General features: G+C 27.3%; 3 protein-coding genes across 4 annotated transcripts; all 3 read left to right on the forward strand.

Moving 5' to 3' along the window:
* The first annotated feature begins 1995 nt into the window (after positions 1–1995).
* On the forward strand, positions 1996–3648 carry LOC108762223 (uncharacterized). Its single transcript, XM_018509126.1, has 4 exons — positions 1996–2064; positions 2703–2885; positions 3191–3307; positions 3494–3648. Exons 1-4 carry the CDS (start codon positions 1996–1998, stop codon positions 3566–3568), a joined length of 444 nt encoding a protein of 147 aa, XP_018364628.1. The 3' UTR covers positions 3569–3648.
* A 1058-nt stretch (positions 3649–4706) lies between these two features.
* Positions 4707–6778, forward strand: sing (MARVEL domain-containing protein sing). Of its 2 annotated transcripts, XM_018509142.1 has the most exons (5): positions 4707–4735; positions 5023–5186; positions 5713–5895; positions 6124–6264; positions 6564–6641. In XM_018509142.1, the coding sequence occupies exons 2-5, from the start codon at positions 5049–5051 to the stop codon at positions 6639–6641; spliced, it is 540 nt and encodes a 179-aa protein (XP_018364644.1). In that variant the 5' UTR covers positions 4707–4735; positions 5023–5048. The 2 variants fall into 2 exon arrangements, with proteins under 2 accessions (XP_018364644.1, XP_018364645.1); XM_018509143.1 differs by lacking the exon at positions 4707–4735 and having other exon boundaries at positions 4874–5186; positions 6564–6778.
* A 1165-nt stretch (positions 6779–7943) lies between these two features.
* Positions 7944–14353, forward strand: LOC108762231 (uncharacterized). The gene is made up of 4 exons (XM_018509140.1): positions 7944–8341; positions 12823–12961; positions 13220–13392; positions 13774–14353. Exons 1-3 carry the CDS (start codon positions 8287–8289, stop codon positions 13365–13367), a joined length of 342 nt encoding a protein of 113 aa, XP_018364642.1. The 5' UTR covers positions 7944–8286; the 3' UTR covers positions 13368–13392; positions 13774–14353.
* The last annotated feature ends 1259 nt before the right edge of the window (positions 14354–15612 follow it).

Consider the following 15612-nt stretch of genomic DNA (forward strand, 5'->3'; position numbering starts at 1 on the left):
TTAAAACAATATGAAACGTATGAAGAATTTTGAAACTGCGTCAGATTATTCAGTGGATAGATCACAGATTACTTTTATAAAAAAAAAATTTTTTTAATAATCTCCTTTTTTTCAATTTTTGTTCAATCAGCATAATTTTTTAAGCTGATGACTTCTTATATCACTTATAAGTTATATTTCTTCGACCTGTTTTGCATTCATAATGTTATTAAAGCTTACTTTAGATGATCTATTTATTTTTAATTCTTGTCAGATTTTAAAATTGTAGTTATAATTTTATACGGTCTGTGCTTTCTTGTATGAGTATATTTTATGTATCTGTGTGTATTCTAATTCTTCAAACATTTTTTGTAACATACAGTGTATAAAAATATAAATAGAATTACATTCAAAATTTTACATTATATATTATCTGAAGTAAATTTAAGTTTTAGTACTCGCAATACACATAATTATTTTATTTAATTTTTTGAAGTCAAATTGTACTATTAACTAGTCAAATATTTTTGTAATAGATACACTATGTTTAACACTTTAAATAAATGCAAATACACATTTATAATTCTTTATTTTGTAAATTATATTTTATAAAAATTACAATAAAATGCATAGTTTCATAATGCTATTTTTTACACTATAGTGGGTGTGTTTCATTTAACATTCGCAAATATTAGATAAACAACAAGGATGAAATATGATGCGATTGTGCGAACATTAAATGAAACGCATCTTTTAAAATATGTATCCATTAGTGCCAATTCAGTTGATATGCAGTAAAAATAAAATTGTGCTAAAGTAAGCAATGTGCTATTTTTTTTCTTAATATATGAGATAGACAGGGTGTCCCGAAATTCGAAGACAATATTATTACAACGTGAAACTTCGTGAAAAATTAAATTGAAAAGTCTTCTACCATTTTGCAAGTTTCACGATTTTCCGATTAGAAAATGCAGTACTGTAAAGTTAATAAAAAATTCTGAAAAAATTCTTAGAGCTCTATGAGACGAAAATAAACAATTTTTGTCTCATGCTGTTTTTCTGTAAAGTTGATATTGTTGATAATACTTGAGTGAAAAATTATGGAAAATTTTATATTTGGCGATTTTTAATAATTAATATCTTGTTAATTATTGCAGAAATTGCAAAATAGTAGACTTTTCGACTCAGTTTAGTTCCACCTATCTTCCTGTGAGTTATTGCTATAGTCTCGCCGGATACCTGGTATATATAATGTATATATATACGACCTCAAGAAGATACTGTACAAAATAGAGGAATTTTGTATAACTATAATAAGGTGCTGAATTTAAGATGGCAATCCTTTCGATGCTAGAAGAATCATACTGACATACGTGTACATTCGGTAGCACGTAAATTGAACTTTTTTTTAACAATTAAGCGTGCCGCTAGTATCTTGTGTATCCTCTTGTTTCAAAAGAGTGTTCAAGTTATTATAATAGAATTTTCTATAGAGTAATTTATTTTTCATAGCTCATGTATCTTCATGTTTATAGATGAATACGTGTTATAAATACACGCGTCTGATTCATGTAAGATTTTTTGCTCAGAGGATATGCTGAGGGAAATTCTCTGCTTATCAGAATAATTTTTTGGGTATATCAAAAGATATACTAATCTTATCTGTATATGATATCAATGACATCTCCCGAGCTACCGTTTATCGCGATCGCTTTAGTTAATCGTTAACCGTGCTTTTTGTAAAACGTGCTTTTTTCAGGTTAATATAGTTATGTGCACCGTTTGTTTTATACATGTATATATATATATATACATACATCCACATGGTATGATATAAATATAAATAAGGATAGTCATGAGCACATGTTTTAATTAACTATTTATTAGATCGATACGTAAGTAATTGTTTTATTTCATCAAAGCTTAATTGTGCGAGATGGATAGATAATTTTGCGTATTAAAAGTAAAGAATAATTATTATTGATTTTAGGACAAACAATAAAACGAGGCACGACAATGTTAAATATTATCGTTAATACTGAGTATTTAAAAAGTTGGAACGGTATTTTTAAATTGCAACAATTGGTACAAATTGTTATTATTATTTTTGTTGATTTATTGTTATAACTTTTTTATCAATTTTATCTATAATATTATCTATAATACAGATAATTACCCATCCAGACAGCACAAAGTCCAAAATTGAGACATAATAAGTTTTGAAGATGTCTTTTAGACGTCAAAAACGTCTCATTTCTCGTTTTAAATACTTTGTGTTGTTTGGGTATAATATTATCTTTACTAAATATGAATAGTTAATTAATTGTCAATGTTTGGCAATTTTTCGATAGAAATACAATATAAAAAAAAATTTTAATATTTAATAATTTTTGCCGTATTTAATTATATTAAATATTTAGTATATTTAGTGAAAGAGAAATTTTTATCATTGTTAATTTTAAAGCATATATAATTTATCCAGAAATATTTGGAATTTTAAAATAATATTTGAGATAATAGAATAAGACTATGTTATATTGAAATTATTATTTTCGCTATTCTCAGTTATAATACGCTTTTCAGTTGAGATACTAATAATTATATTTCGTTTTCGAGTAAACATTTTTGTTGAATAATATTGAATAATGTATTTGTTATTTGTAATTTTTATCTGAAGAGATTATATTTCTTTATAATTGGCATTTTTAATTTTTTACAAACAGGTGCTTGGTGCTATTTGTATAGGAATCATCAGTGATAACATTAATCCTACCATTTTTTCTTTATGTCAAAAGGAATATTTCTTTCTTATTGCAACATCTAATTTTTTTATTGGTACATTTATTTTTTTTCTTAGTTACCTGGTATCTCCATTTACTGCATCTATTTTACCTAAAACAATACACGTAAGTTATTTAAAATAATACATAAATAAAATTGACTTGTTTTATGTATTTATTTTATTCATTAGTTTTATTTTGTTTATAAAAGAAAAAAAGTTGTTTTAAAACGTGTTTACATATTTAAAATAAATTATTCAAGTGTAATCAATTGAAAGATCGATTGAAATATAAAATAATAGTGTCTAACATCTTGCGTTGTGGTTTTATGCCTTTCAAATATTTCTCTGTTTAAAATAAATTATTAAAAAAGAGTATTTTGTTAAATTTATTTAAAAAATTTCGATAAATATTCCTCTTTAAACTTTCAGGAATCCCTTTATAATTTTTTCGCAACCGTAATGTTATTTGCGGCTTCAATAAGTCTGATAACAGAAATACATACGGGTGATACAGTGTATAATTATAAGGCGTTATTAGCAGCTTCTGTGAGTATAATATTATATTTGTAAAAAAATTGATTGTAATGCTATAAATTGAAATTGTGTTACATATATGTGTATACACATAGGCACGCGCGCGCGCACACACGCATACACATTCACATGCACAAATAAAATATTAATGCATATACATTATTATATAAAAAATTGTAATTTTTATCTTTTATTTAGATTTGTGGTCTACTAAACACCATTTTATATATTTTCAACGCGATCATCGCCTATATCATAATATGGACGGAGTAATTAGTCCTCCTGATGTCAAAATTGTAACATGGTTTATACTGATGTCTGGTGTATGAGACCCGCTTAATTTATATTGACTAAAAAGTATTAATTAATTTTTTTAATTCAAAATATTATAATTACAACAGAAGAATAAGTGCTAAGTTTATGTTTATAACACTAATTTAAATTACTTATAATTGAAGGGAACCAATAAATCCACCGTCAATTCTGGAAAGTTGAATTAAATAATCGCGATTATGATGAAGAGTGAAAATGAATAGTATTATTATACTGGTTGTAGTATTTTACAACTTAAACTTGTCTATCTTAGTTAGAAACTTTATTTATTTGAACCGATATGCAAAAATATATGTTATTGCTATACAATAAATTTTGATTGTTGAATTAAGTTTGATACTTGATATTTTTATTTTAATTAGTACTATTCTAAACACAAGTTGTATTACTTTACAACTCTTTAAAACTTTTAAAGTAAATCTTTGAAGAGAAATGTCATTCTCTCTCGTAAGTTGAAAGTTAAGCTACTCTTTTTTAAAACTAACTCAATTTTTACTCTTTATAGTGAGATTTTACTCCAAGAAATTGAGACAGAGGCTAAACATGTATCTAAGAAACCTTATTTGAATCAATGTGCAAAAGCATAAATAAATCTTGACAGTTGAACTACTTTTGATAAGTATCCACTTGGCATTTATTAACTTTAATTAATTTTTTGAAAACATATTAATTAATATGTCATATATTTTTTTAATAAACATGTAATTATATGTGAAATTAAAAATAATGTGAACATTAATTTTTTTTTATAATGTAAATTACATTTTATAAACATTTAAATACATTATACTTTTATGTTGTTACCTTTCATTCAATTTTTTTTGCGTTTCTGTCTGCTACGCAGAGCGGGTAAAGCATTTAGAATTCCGGCATGAGTAACACATGCCAGAAATAGACAGTAATTTCCCTTGTGTTGAATGCTATGTGGGGGGTGCAACGACATTTAGACTTTGTGGATGCACAGACCTACACCCTCAGTCAGTTTAAAAGTATCGTTTGTCGTGGTCATGCTGTGTGTTCTTCTAAAAATCACTATCAGAGAACAAAAGTTAAATATTAAAAACAATTAAGTTGTAAATTAAATTGTAAAAAAATTTAAATCTTTCGGTATGTACAATGTTATCTTTACATTCTTTTATTTATATTAAAGATATTTTAATTGCTACACTAAAAGAATTATTGGAAAAAAATATTTTTGTGTTTAAGTGGACCATTGTGTCCGATCATTAAATTTAATTATCCATTTAATTATCCTGGACGAAAAAAAAGAGAAAAAAAAGGAGGATAATTAAATACTAAGTGAAGAGATAATAAAAAGCTTCAGACCACAAACGAGACAATTTAATGAACGTCACAATTTAGTACAAGAGCATTAAATTAATCGTCTACAACAGAATTATAGAGAACTAACACGAACAATATGGGACCTATAATCAGGATGTCATCCTCTGGTACGCACGGCACGGGCGGTGTCGGTTGCTGCTGCTTTAGATGTTGCACGTGCATACATGTGGAGTTTTTTAAATCATTACCAGGAATCATAAAAGTTTGTGAAACGGTATGTTGCAGTTACATGTACATTATTTGGTATACGCAAAATTCGTTAAAATTGTAAATGGCATATAACATAGAATACAACATCCTTATATTTTTTTTATTACTAATTTAATTTTTCTTTTTTTTTTGCTTTATCCCTCTCATCTATCTATTATTTGTTTTGTTTTAAGTTTAAAAATTTTTAGGGATTTAAAGCAACGCGAATAGACTTAATATGTCAACTTCACGCTTTCTAAGGAAAACCATAAGTTTTTTTATTGCTACATTGGTCTGCACTTTCCCTCTCACTTTTACATATTAAACATTTACCTATTTCACTTTAAGTATATATTAGAGACCAACTGTAAAAGTAGACTTGGTTTAGATCTAATGTCATTAGATACTCCAATAGTTTTTTATTTACTGTTTGTATTAAATTTTTTGAAATATCACATGATTCTATCGATCTCCATTGAATGTTCCTTATATATAACTTTTAAATATATAATTATAATTTTATCAAGCTTATGTAATTAATATAATTCCAGGTAATCAGCGGATTAATTCAGAGTTTACTTATAAATTATGGCTTGGGCTACAGTTCATCTATTGGATCAGCTTTCGAAGGATCGTTGACCACGGCATCCGCTTGCTTCCTGATTTCCGCTCTGTTACTCACTTGCTATGCAATTTCTGAAAAATCTTACAAATTAATTCGAGCTTCACTTTTTGTATGTATTTATCTATATCCCAAATAATAATGAAATATTAAATACGAAGAGATATATCACCCCATTAAGAAAGAAATAATACCATTATCTAAATTGTTTGAAATAATTACTTGTTAATATGTCAATATTTATACTTTTTATTATATAATTTAAACAATATTTTTATTGCTATTAATTCTATAATTTAAAAATTATGTGTTACATTTTTTTTTCTTTTATCAATATCAGGAAACGATGTTCAATTGTTTAGCCTGCTTCCTGTATTTAAGCTCGGCACTTTACTTGGCTTTTGCCACTAAATTATTTCTGATGATCCCGTATTATATGAGTCCCGGCTTCGACGTTTATCCTGCCATGACAGCCGCTTATGTAAGTTTATTAGTGCAATTGCAAATGGAAAACTTAACGCTTTCACTAATTTGCGTCATTATTTGTTCACCTAGCCAGAGATAAGAATTGAGAAAAAGAATATACTATAAATTATAAATTATTATTATAAATTATAATAATTTATAATTTATAATAATCCGACATGACATCCGTATGTTGAACAGCAAAAAAACGAAAGTTTATTAGTAGAAAACGATTAATATATGATTTTGATAGATATTTTTAATTGGGAGTATTTTATTTGAAAAGACGTTAAAAGTGATTGATTTATATTGCAGATCCTAAGTGGCGTCGTGGGATTATTACATGGAGCAGATGCTTATTTATCTTATGTGCATTACAAAACTGGAAGATGAATTATGATAATTACAGGAATATTAACTGTATATAATTTTGCAATAAGACGTGGCAATTATGTAATTGTGTACACTATTAGTAATAGTAACGTTAACTCTGGAGCACGAATCTCTTCGAAAAAGAATTGAATGTTAGATTGGGGTCATCGATTTTATGTATTAATAATATATTAATATTATAAAATATTAATTATGAACTATAATAATAGTTATTAATTAATAGTATTATTTGACTTAATTAAAAATAGCATTATTACACTACCATTAGTAATATCAATAAAGCCAATATAATGTTAATAATGTCAATAAGTTATATACATATAGGTACATTTAGTTATAATAGATTAATAATTTGAAATTGCGCATATTACTCTGCCACTTCCATAATTTTTTTTAAATAAAGACATTTTAGTTAATTAAATATGATAAGCGCCAAAATCAAATCAATTTTATGGATTATGAATTAAGAAATCGTAGCATTTATTTGCAGTATTGTTTATCAATTTGAGGCGTATCTTACGTATACTTACTAAATCAATATTCCGTTGACATTCGGTACGTCATAGTGCTATTGCATTTATGTGCATGATATAAAAATGGATAGCATTTAATAAATAATCGATGATTCATCTTGAGACTTATTCAGTTTTATTACGTTAATGTATACGTGATATGAAATAAACATTGATAAGAAATATGATGAGGATATTTAATTGATCACTTTGATGTATTATTTCCAAATATTAACTGCATTTTTGAAAGAATCAAATCTGAAATTAATAACAGTTAAAATACATCAGACAATAAATAATATCTTAATTATATGTGAGTAGCGTTTAATAAAAATATAAAAATATAAATGAGACTTTTTATAAAAATTGTCGCATACATGTAGACGCATTATTAATCCATCAAAAAATGTTTGTAATTTACACTTGCAAATACACATAACCAAGTATAATTTATTTTTATAATTTACAATTGCAAGAAGATAAAACTTGAAGAGTTTAATATTATTTTACCAAAATATTAATAAATTTAGAAGACGACTTCAACTAGTGGATTTGTTTTTTGTAGACGAAAACCGTTTATATCTTTATTAGTTGTATCTCACGTTCCTTTTTATTACAGACTGTGTGTGTATACGAAGAGTTTCAACTCGTACCAGGGTACACCTGGACCCGAGATGGTGAATGAGAATGACACGGATCTCGTGGTCCTCGCGACGTATCTCTATTGACTTCTCTCTCTTCCCTCCCCCCCTCTCTCTCTCTTTCTCTTTCTCTTTCTCTCTCTGCCCCTTTCAAATCTTGTACACGCACACGTTCATTTCACTTCCTCAAATGTCCTCCCCCTTCTTTACAGTCGCTGTGTTCCTCTTTTCCTTGCTCCGGCCATCGTTCGGCCTTCCCTTCCGTCGCTCTCATTGGCGCCTCGCCGAGCATATCACTCGACCGCAGACGTGTATAGCTCAGTTTACCTTAAAATCTTGATCCGGGTAACACGTTAGGGAATCGGTAGAACTCGAAACTGTATTTACTCGATTCCTGTTGATCTTTCTTACTACTTAACTTAGATAACGTAAGACAAGAAGTAGAAGAAATTAGACTGTTTTCTTTTATTGGTAAAGGAAAAGTGGCAAAGGATGGAAGCACACGTTAGAAATGTGAATGACAGCATCAACACTGCACCGACAGAAGGTAGTAACAAATAATTAAAGAGTATGCCGTATTACTGTTTAACGATGATTCTAATTATAAGTTATAAGAGTTCAAGCTCAGGAGTTTTCTGATATCATGTATTAAATGAGTGTAAATAAAAGTCTAAATTTATATAAATACTGCCAATCATTACAAAATGTATATGTGTTTAGTTGCCAAATTAAATAAATGTTTAATAAATAGATAATTAATTAAATAAAAAGTTAGTTTAATACTTACAGTATCAAACTAACCCCTAAATTCTACGGATTTATGTATGCATAGCAATCATTATTATTGCAAAAAATGAGGATAATAATATTAAATAATAATATTTGAAATGTCGAAGAAAACAATTATTAAGGACAAATCTAAATTTTAAGCGACTTAGAGAAAGCTTTCTATCACATCGAAAAGTTTAAGAAACGATAGCCGAGATAAAGGCGTAAGGATTTCTTCAATACATATAATAAACAGTTATTTATAATAATGTTGAATATTTCAATTGTATGCGCGGATATATCTACGATAAACGGTACAATAACTGAGCACACACTTAGGCCCGGTTGCACCAACGTTACTTTGACTTTAAGCGAGACTTAAAACTTTCTCTATCTCGTTTTAAAACCGAAAAGAGATAGGAACAAAGAGAGTTTTAAGCCTCGCTTAAAATTAAAGTAACGTTGGTGCAACCGGGCCTAAGTGTGTGCTCAGTTATTGTACCGTTATAAAAACAATAAAGAGAACGAATGCCTGTTTTGCTTTGAAAATATTGGCATTCTCGTTAACAGCTTAATTATTGCGAACTAACAACGAAGTGCATAATATACATGCTCATGTAGATGTTATTTATCAAATGTCAATCATGGCCGCATAATTATAAAATTGTTTGTGTCTTATCAATTTTTCAATCAATCTCAATATCGATTCTTTATTCCTCATTATTTAATCGATCTTTTCAAATTTAATTGTTACAATAATTTCTAATATTCTATCCGATATGCGATGATACGCGATAATATTATTACAAAATCTTAAGAAGATTAATATGCAAAGCGAGTGAAAATGTATGAATCAGTGAAAGTAAATATTTCTAATAACTAACGTAAATAGATTCTTTGTTTTCATTGTTTTGTAAATTCAATTCATTTAACATTATCAAATTCAAAAATATGAAGAAAATATGAATTAGATGTTGATTCATCGTGTATTTGTCAAGAATGATCAAAGATATAGGATCGTGATATGACAATGAAAGCTAACGATGCAAAATGTGAAGTCTGAAGCAAAGAAAAACTAATGTAAGAACTTGAAAGTAACCCATACTAGACAAAGTAAGGTAGCATTTAGCATTCGCAAGATCTCTAATTAATCCTTACCGAGACCTTGAGAGACTATAGTAACTTGTCATGCTTATAATGAATCAGATTGTCAATGAGTTGGATCGTAAACGCATGTGAGCATTCCGATAAGCGAGCCCGCTGTTGAGTTGTACATTGTGGAATTGCATCACGTAAGTCTCATGCCGATGTTGCGATCTGAACTGAGAAAGCTGACAAGTAATGGCCGCGAAAGTGACTCGAATAAAAACCGGTGACTTGTTGAGATAAATTTCGTGAAGACGCAGCTGAACGAGAACTGCTTTAGAGAAATGTCGCCGTACGTTATACGGAGAGATATAACTCAACTTTGCGACACCTGCTCAACAATTTTGAAAATTGCTATTATTTCTTTATTGTTTAATAGTTATAAATCCTTCGCGTTAATATGTAATTAATTTATATACTTTTGTCTCGAAAAAATTATTTATAACTTTCTAACATTTTTTGAGAAAAATTTACTTACATTGACGTATTTTTAGCTTCTGAAATGTACGTAGCTTTTTTAAGTACTATATACAATCGAACTATTGCTGTAAAAGCAAAATATATTTAGGTCAAATGTTTCGTCATCATAAACGATATCAAGCAAAATATAATGTCACGATAAAATGCAATCATGCAAATTTTTTTAATATCATAATTATAATTTAATTTATTAATTTAATTTATTAAATTTTTTAAATACTATAATTTTTTTAAATATAATTTTTATTCAAGTGCATTTTTCTTAGTTTTTATGCGCGTTTAGCATATTTAAAAAAAAATTAATGTACATGCTTTTACATCTTTAAATGCTTTAAAATAGACTCAGCCTTCTGTGTAGAATCTTGCCTTTCACTAATAATTTGTTTTTTTATAACGTACAATACATTCAGCTTTAAAGATAAATAAGTAACTAAGTATAAGAAAGCGAGAGTTACGGAAATTAACTATGGTTCTGACAGACATAATGTGTATTGTTCACGGTACAGTTCGATAAAGAAAATCCTTTTTTTATATTCGCTCTTTTTTGTTACAAATCACAAAAATATCAGAATCATTTATCACGTGAACAAATCTGGTTTGAGCGTGTTGTACAATACTATGTGTGCATAAAATTCTTACAAACGTACACATTTATTATTGAACAATCAGCAAACTAACTAAATATTAATTGAGCAACACACAAAGGTGACAATAACAAATTCATCTGATCTCATATTGTATAATAAGAAAGTATAAGTGTTCAAAATTTTATGTTTCTCATACTTTTGAATCGGACACAAATCTTTTGTAATATACGTAAAACTTAACGGAATAATAGAGGAATAATAGAAATAAATCGTTAATTTTAATCTTAATTTTTTCTAATTACAGCTTTGACTATATTTTTCTGTATACTGTATCAAATTCGAGATTTGTAGTATCATCATTTTACTTTAATAGTATTTTAAATGTATAATTTATTTGTACACTGCAAAAATGTTTGATTAATTGGAATTTTGATTGAAAATGGACGAATCAGAATTTTCTAGTTAAAGAACTTTACAAGAATTTTAATTGAGATAATTGAAATTCTGATTGATACAATCAGAATTTTCGTCGATTTTCAACCAGACAATTTTTTCAGTACAATAATAATAAATAATAATTAAAAATTAAAGCAACATGCAAAATTTATCAGAATTAGAGCAACATGATTTCAAAATTTATCAGAATTAGAGCAACATGATTTCAACGAACAAACACAAGCATAGCGGAAACGCCTCTCGTCTAAGGTTGCTCGTCTCTGATTAATGTGGCATACCAGCATATTAAGAGTACCTTTCTCTAGGAAGCAGAATAATTCTATTAATAACTCATGAAAAACTGTTACGCGATAGTGAACAAAAAGATTGAAAATTGTAGACAAGCATGCTCGATCTAAGTAAAACTAATTCATATACAAATTCTTGAGAAGAATATTATTTTTACATATAATAGAACTAAGAAAAACTGTATCTTCAACAGCAAATATCAGCTTACCAAAATATTTTATTGTTTATTTTTGATATAAATGTTTATTTTATAGTAAAAAATAATATTTTTATTGTTAATATTAAAATTTTAAATAATTAAATAAATTAAATATATATTGTATATAATAAATTAAATTATATATTGTAAATAAATTATGTAATTATATATGAATATAAAGTATATCTATTAATATAGGTTAAATATAAATTTAATATTAATTATTAATTATATGAAATAAAAAAATATGTATAATTATTTAGTACATTGAAGTTGACTGATTCTAAAAATTTCTATGATAGAATTGTCATTAGTTATGTTTAAAATATCAATGCCACACAATCGTAGAACACGGTTTTTATGTCCATTGCATGTTCGCATAAGAGACCCGGTGCTCTTATCAGATATCACGTCACTGTATTCCTTGACGTTCCATCACTGGCACGTTTTCTTGTCTCTAGATATATTCAGTTCTTTTCTAATGAATATGATAAAATGTGATAGTTAAAAAATATCTACAGAACAGCCTTTGCCATCGCGCATAACTTTCGTCAATATAAATATGAGCTGCTCATTTTTGACGTTCTTTCTAGTGTTATCTTTTATTAAGAATTTAAAATAAAATAGGAAATATCTACATTATGTCAACCACAAAGAATTTATTCACACAGAATAAAACAAAAATTCGTGTGAAACAAACTACTTCTTCTCGAATAATGCAAAGCATGTAGAACTGTGCATATACTTGAAATACTTTTATTTGAAAAATATTACTTGTAATTGTATTTTATATTTAATGTTTTATCGGAGCACATAAATATATTTTGTATTTTGTATTTCAGATTATTAATACAAAATTGTAAGTATTTTATATTTTGTATTTTAAATACTGAGATTGACAATTAATCTTATTTGAATTGCAAAATATAAAAAACCTTCAATCTTTCGATTTTAAATAAAAAGTATACAATACTTTCATGTGCTTCGCTGAAGTACAAAATACACTTTTGCAACATTGCAAATAATGTGTTTTAAATGAAAGTATTTTAAATACATGCCCAGCCCTGCAAGCATTGCCAAACGTTTCTTAAATGATTCTTTCAGCGTACATGCCTACGTCAAAGACATCCTTTACTGTCGAGGAAGAGGACGCGTTTGTGACGTTGATAGTTGTTGTGTTCGGCATCATCGCTGCCATGGTGGTGCTGTTCTCGATGGGTATCTTCATAGATTGCAGACATCAGTACGTTAACAATGATCCTTTTTTAAAAAATTTGCATTTTATTGATTAAACAATTTTGACAAATAACAGTAAAGATATTGTTCATTAGTATGTGCAACAGAAAATTCTCTTATTTAGATGGTGTAAACTTAACGATAATATATTCATGTTAGAAAAGAACATTTTGTAGAACGAGAATGTGTGTGTGTGTGTGTGTGTGTGTGTATGTGAGTGTGAAGTTAATTATTAATTATCGTTACGCGACGGACGTTATTGCAGGGAGAAAGATTTTATGAATAGAAAAAAACTGAGACTGAAAATGCTGCCGTTTGCACGAAGAGGCCGGAAAGATGACGTGAAAGCTTTAGCTTCAAATATGTATCCCAATGGTGTTACTGGATCCAAGGAGAGGGATGATGTAGTTTGATATTCGGAAAAATTATTAAAAATTTGTAAGAATTATAATAGATATTTAATATTAAAAACTGTGGAAGTGTGTTGGAACTCTCCTTTACAAGGAGAGAGAATATAGTAAAAACTCTTCACAGATTTTGGTCTCCTTTAGCATGGTAAATCTACATCAAAAATAAATTATGCCGTGTTCGAGCGTTTTATTAAATAGGTCTTGCAATAATAGAATTTTTGCTATATAAAAGAACCCTACACTAAGTATAGGTATAACTTATTTTTTATATAAATTTATTATACTAAAGGAGATTACAATCTTTGAAAAAAATCCACTTTGTTTTCTTCTTAGTTATCATTTTCAAAGAGATATGCTTATTATTATTTATGAAAGATATGTGATTTCATAATACGTATTTTCTAAACAGAGTTAATAAACTCGTAATGGACACGACGACTTATAATTAATAACTCTTCAATATCACACTATACGTTTTGTCAAGAAAATAGCACTAAAAATATTGCATAAAAATGAATGATTGTAACGAGTTTTTCTCCAATCAAAACGCCAACAAATGTTAAAGAATATAACGACAAGTAAAGTATCCTTATTAATAAAAAAATTATAGCATATATATAACGGAAGAGACAATCAAGTATGCTATATCGAGAGTATCAAAGGGTTAAAGTTATGAGTAATACACTCATCTTCCGTAATAAATAGTGTAATTAGACAACTAGTTCAGATAACATATAAATAAAATAGTCACGAAAATTATTTATTGAAAAAAATACAGCTTTTAATAAAATAAGATGACGTCAGTAAGCAGCATTCTTTACGCTTCCATTTTGGTCAGAATGTGCAGTTCCTCAAATACAGAATGTATTGGAGAACACGCTCCAGAATATATGCGAATCCTCAATACGTAATATTGTTCATATGTGCCCTTTTCTCACTCTCGATAAATTCCATTCATGTTTACAATAAAATAAAACCGTAAATGTATACTAAATAAAAATTAAAATATCCAAATAAATATAAAAATTTAGATATTACTGATACGAATATCTTAAATTGTTGCAGAATACGTAAAATATACATTACTTACTGAGAATTCATGACATATATGTTTCTTACTGTGATTTACAAACTATGTATTATTTATGTAATTAAATTGTATTAAATAGCCGCATTTGCGATTATACCAAATCTGAACTTCCGACATTGCTAAAAACAATTAGCATTTAATTTCTTATAATGTAGAATCATATATTTTTAATAAAAGTTAATATAAAAAAGTAAAATTGTACATGAAAAAATTTGATATCAAATTACTATTTTATACAATCATAAAATATATATTTTTTTAAATAAGTTAATAGTATTATTTGTGTGTAGAAATAAATGTAGTTTCTCATACATTTAATTTAATATCAAAATTTGCTCACATATACTATTTTTTTAAATTGTTATTGATATATAGCTGCATAAATATTTTATAGTTGAGATGAATATTAAATAAGAATAACGAATTATAATACTGATAATATTATAATTAAATATCGCGAAGTACGATATCTTTATTGTTTTCTAGCTGTATAATGTAACAAACAGTGTTGACAGGTTGTGAAAAATTTTTAACTAGAATCTTTTATGGGGATCAGGTACGAAAATATGTACGCGTAAAACATTTTATGCTAAACTTAACTGTGATCTCAAAGTATTTGTATTCTACTTACATTGCTAACATTGTAGGATATATCAGTTACTTAAAAAAATATTTTCAAATAAAGTTATACATTACCAGCGTTAAGCGGTTTTCACGCCAAAGGTGCTATTTAAATTGTTATGATTGAACTAACTGCGAAAGTTATGTTTATCTATAAATGAGTATCATATATTTTGCACATCATGTACATAAATTAGGAATGTAATTAAAAGTTGTTTGTATATAAATCCGTTTTGTCATTTTCTATTAACTATCACTAACACTGTTATCATTAATTCTAATTTAGATTCAGCCTAATAACAATTTTTTAAAAATATAACCAACTTAAAGTATACACACAAGCGAGTGTGCAAATTATGCATTGTATACCATACACATATTGTATACCGCTTTCATATTTAATGTATATATAAAATAATAAAAAATTCTTAGTGTGGAACATAGAGTTTAGGAAGGCGCTATTAGCGCTATTTATGTCATTCTATCTTCATCGTTTATTAGACAAAAACAAGGATAGAATGTCACAAATAACACCAA

Source organism: Trachymyrmex cornetzi, unplaced genomic scaffold (genome assembly GCF_001594075.2).
Source record: "Trachymyrmex cornetzi isolate Tcor2-1 unplaced genomic scaffold, Tcor1.1 scaffold282, whole genome shotgun sequence".
NCBI classification, from domain to species: domain Eukaryota; kingdom Metazoa; phylum Arthropoda; class Insecta; order Hymenoptera; family Formicidae; genus Trachymyrmex; species Trachymyrmex cornetzi.

Excerpts from the sequence above, each read along its gene's own strand:
- LOC108762223 (XM_018509126.1), top strand. The coding sequence starts at position 1,996 with ATGTTAAATATTATCGTTAATACTGAGTATTTAAAAAGTTGGAACGGT. Across the intron at positions 2,886-3,190 it reads TTTTACCTAAAACAATACAC|GAATCCCTTTATAATTTTTT; the intron begins GTAAGTTATTTA and ends TTAAACTTTCAG. Across the intron at positions 3,308-3,493 it reads AGGCGTTATTAGCAGCTTCT|ATTTGTGGTCTACTAAACAC; the intron begins GTGAGTATAATA and ends TCTTTTATTTAG.
- sing (XM_018509142.1), top strand. The coding sequence starts at position 5,049 with ATGGGACCTATAATCAGGATGTCATCCTCTGGTACGCACGGCACGGGC. Across the intron at positions 5,187-5,712 it reads TCATAAAAGTTTGTGAAACG|GTAATCAGCGGATTAATTCA; the intron begins GTATGTTGCAGT and ends ATATAATTCCAG. Across the intron at positions 6,265-6,563 it reads CTGCCATGACAGCCGCTTAT|ATCCTAAGTGGCGTCGTGGG; the intron begins GTAAGTTTATTA and ends TTTATATTGCAG.
- LOC108762231 (XM_018509140.1), top strand. The coding sequence starts at position 8,287 with ATGGAAGCACACGTTAGAAATGTGAATGACAGCATCAACACTGCACCG. Across the intron at positions 8,342-12,822 it reads CAACACTGCACCGACAGAAG|CGTACATGCCTACGTCAAAG; the intron begins GTAGTAACAAAT and ends TGATTCTTTCAG. Across the intron at positions 12,962-13,219 it reads TTCATAGATTGCAGACATCA|GGAGAAAGATTTTATGAATA; the intron begins GTACGTTAACAA and ends ACGTTATTGCAG.